This window comes from Penicillium arizonense (genome assembly GCF_001773325.1).
Source record: "Penicillium arizonense strain CBS 141311 chromosome Unknown PENARI_contig082, whole genome shotgun sequence".
Lineage (NCBI taxonomy): Eukaryota > Fungi > Ascomycota > Eurotiomycetes > Eurotiales > Aspergillaceae > Penicillium > Penicillium arizonense.
The window spans coordinates 1-2,323 of record NW_019173359.1 but is presented as its reverse complement, the minus strand read 5'-3'; the positions used below and the strand labels follow the sequence as shown (position 1 = coordinate 2,323).

The following is a 2,323-nucleotide window of genomic DNA, read 5'->3' as shown; positions in this document are numbered from 1 at the left end:
CGATCAAGCCCCTTGGTGCTGAAGGTCAACTTCCCTCCGCACTCAGGGAAGTCGGCCAAGAATGATCAACAACCAAATTCCATCGGAATTATACAAGATGGAGACCATGGGGTGGGCGACAGACTAGAAGCCTCCGAAACGCATCGGCATAACACTGAGCACAAATACTCCGCGCCGAATTCACCTTACTCACCTCAAGATATACCCATGTCCAACGATGTGCGCAACCTTCAAACTCAAGGCTCCAGCCAGGATTCTGCCGGTCAGCTGAACTGGATATTAAACTGACTTTGCGAATTCAAATTTTCTGCATGGAGTCTACTTGGCTATCTTTGTGTAAAATAAGTTGAATTAGTTCGAACAACATTGGGGCGGCTTCCATCCTTTTAACAATATAATCCAGATGGTCCAATAGGCTTGCCAGTTGCTTCATAGGTACTCTATGTAAATTTCTACTCCAGATAAAATCCCTGTCCGAAGTGAAATCGAAGGTCCCAGAAGTCCGACGCAAGCTCCTAGAAGTCAACTACAGGTCCATAGGAACTCGTGCCACGATCCTGGGAACCCGTCGCACGATACAGTACGTACAAAAGCAATGTATTGACTCATGCCAATTTGCTTTGTTCATTTACGCATGAATGGAAGATATTTCTCAATCGCCATCCGGCTTGTGTCACCTAGTTCCGTTCTGGTGTCGTCTAAGACCTAGACTGTCATCATCTTGTCATTCAGCTGTTCGATACTTCAGCAGTGGATACTCAAGAGGCTCACCTGCACATGTGTTCGGTATTGCTGTCTGAAACGCAAGGCCGAGGAGATATTGCTGGTTATAGCAACGAAAATATCCGTCAAAATATTCCGATATAATTCTGACTCCCTGATGGCTGGCATGTCTCGTGTCTCCATATCAAGTCTCTTGATGGATAGCCTGCCGTAATCAATCCCACATAACAGATGCTGCAAAAGCTTCACAAGAGCTTCTCTTCATTAACTTAAAAATATCCCACTCGATTGCAATTACATACCAGATTTAGGTAGATTGAAGGGTCTTCTATATTGGACTTCTGGCGGCCACCAGTACGGCAATTCACCACTCAAACTTTCTAGTGGGTCAATCAGATCAATCCATCTTTCCAACAGGCATTGGCAGACAGAGTGTGGGAGCATATTGAGCTTTACTCCACAATATTCCAATAAAAAGCCAATGTGGTGCGGGCCTGAAGGCTGTGTATGAACAAGAGAGTTCATGCCTGTCTATAATAGCCTTTGATCATCGGTTCACTTGGGGAATTGCTCTTTTAGAAGTAGCTTGATCGCTCGGTGTAATATGTCGGAGGTCCGTGCCCAACATGGCGAGGCCTGAGAATTTTTTCAAGTTGCCAAGCAAATAGACCGTCGTTATTTTCGCAACTTCCGATTTAAACGTAGAAGGGGCTGCCAGCAGTTGTGTCCTAATAATATTAAACAGACCAATCCCACGCCAAAACCGAGACTCCGACCGAATAAACCAAGGGGCAAAACGACCAGCCGTGGTTAATTCACAATATCCGTTCTTCAAGTCAACCCCGTTGGGGTTAGAGGAGAAAACTCAAAAATTGGATTCTGCTGATTGGGAAAAAAATAAACCTTTGGACACTTCTTGAGCTCTCTAGTTTTCGGTAGAGAGCTTCCCCCAATGTCGTCCACGGCGGATAATGCCAAATTGCCGCACACACCGTGTATGCAAAATATCCGCTCTCCCCAACGTGGCCAAAACTCTTTGCAAATCCCAACTGCAGAAACAGCAGATTTGGCGCTTGGCGGCTTACTTCACCTAATTCTCTATAAACGGACGAATCAATTGACGCGGTCATCCGTATGGGTCAACCCAAACTCCGATCACGTGGAACTAGAACTACGAGCGCATGCAAAGAAACTCCTGAAGGCCACCCAGCAGTGAAAAGCTGCCGCTGATGAAGGCGGGATTCCTCCTCTTGATCGGTTCGTGGAATTACTGGAAGCAGTGTCCTCCCTGACGACCAGATGCGCGACAGCGAGTTGCTCCAGGAGCTAGGGCGCCTCCGCGCCCTGCTGAGTGAGCACGACAGAAAGCACTCCGATATGATCTCCAAAATGCAGCACACTATCGACGTCCAAGCTACGAAAACCCCAGCAACCGCCAAATCCGTCCATACCTCACTACTGTCAGTTCTTTGACGGCAGTCACCGCCTCCAGTAATGCTACCGCTGCCAGATGTACGGACACATAGCCTGGAATTGCAAGCGAGACATTCACTGCGCCTACTGCGCAGTGGATCATGATTCCAAGGGATGCCCACATGCG

General features: G+C 47.5%; 1 protein-coding gene across 1 annotated transcript; it reads left to right on the top strand.

Annotated features, from left to right (window-relative positions):
- Window positions 1-9: 9 nt before the first annotated feature.
- PENARI_c082G03149 (uncharacterized protein) lies at window positions 10-288 on the top strand (the record flags this gene model as incomplete). The annotated part of the gene is made up of 1 exon (XM_022637709.1): window positions 10-288. A coding segment is annotated over one exon (279 nt), but the record flags the coding sequence as incomplete, so codon positions are not given.
- Window positions 289-2,323: the final 2,035 nt, after the last annotated feature.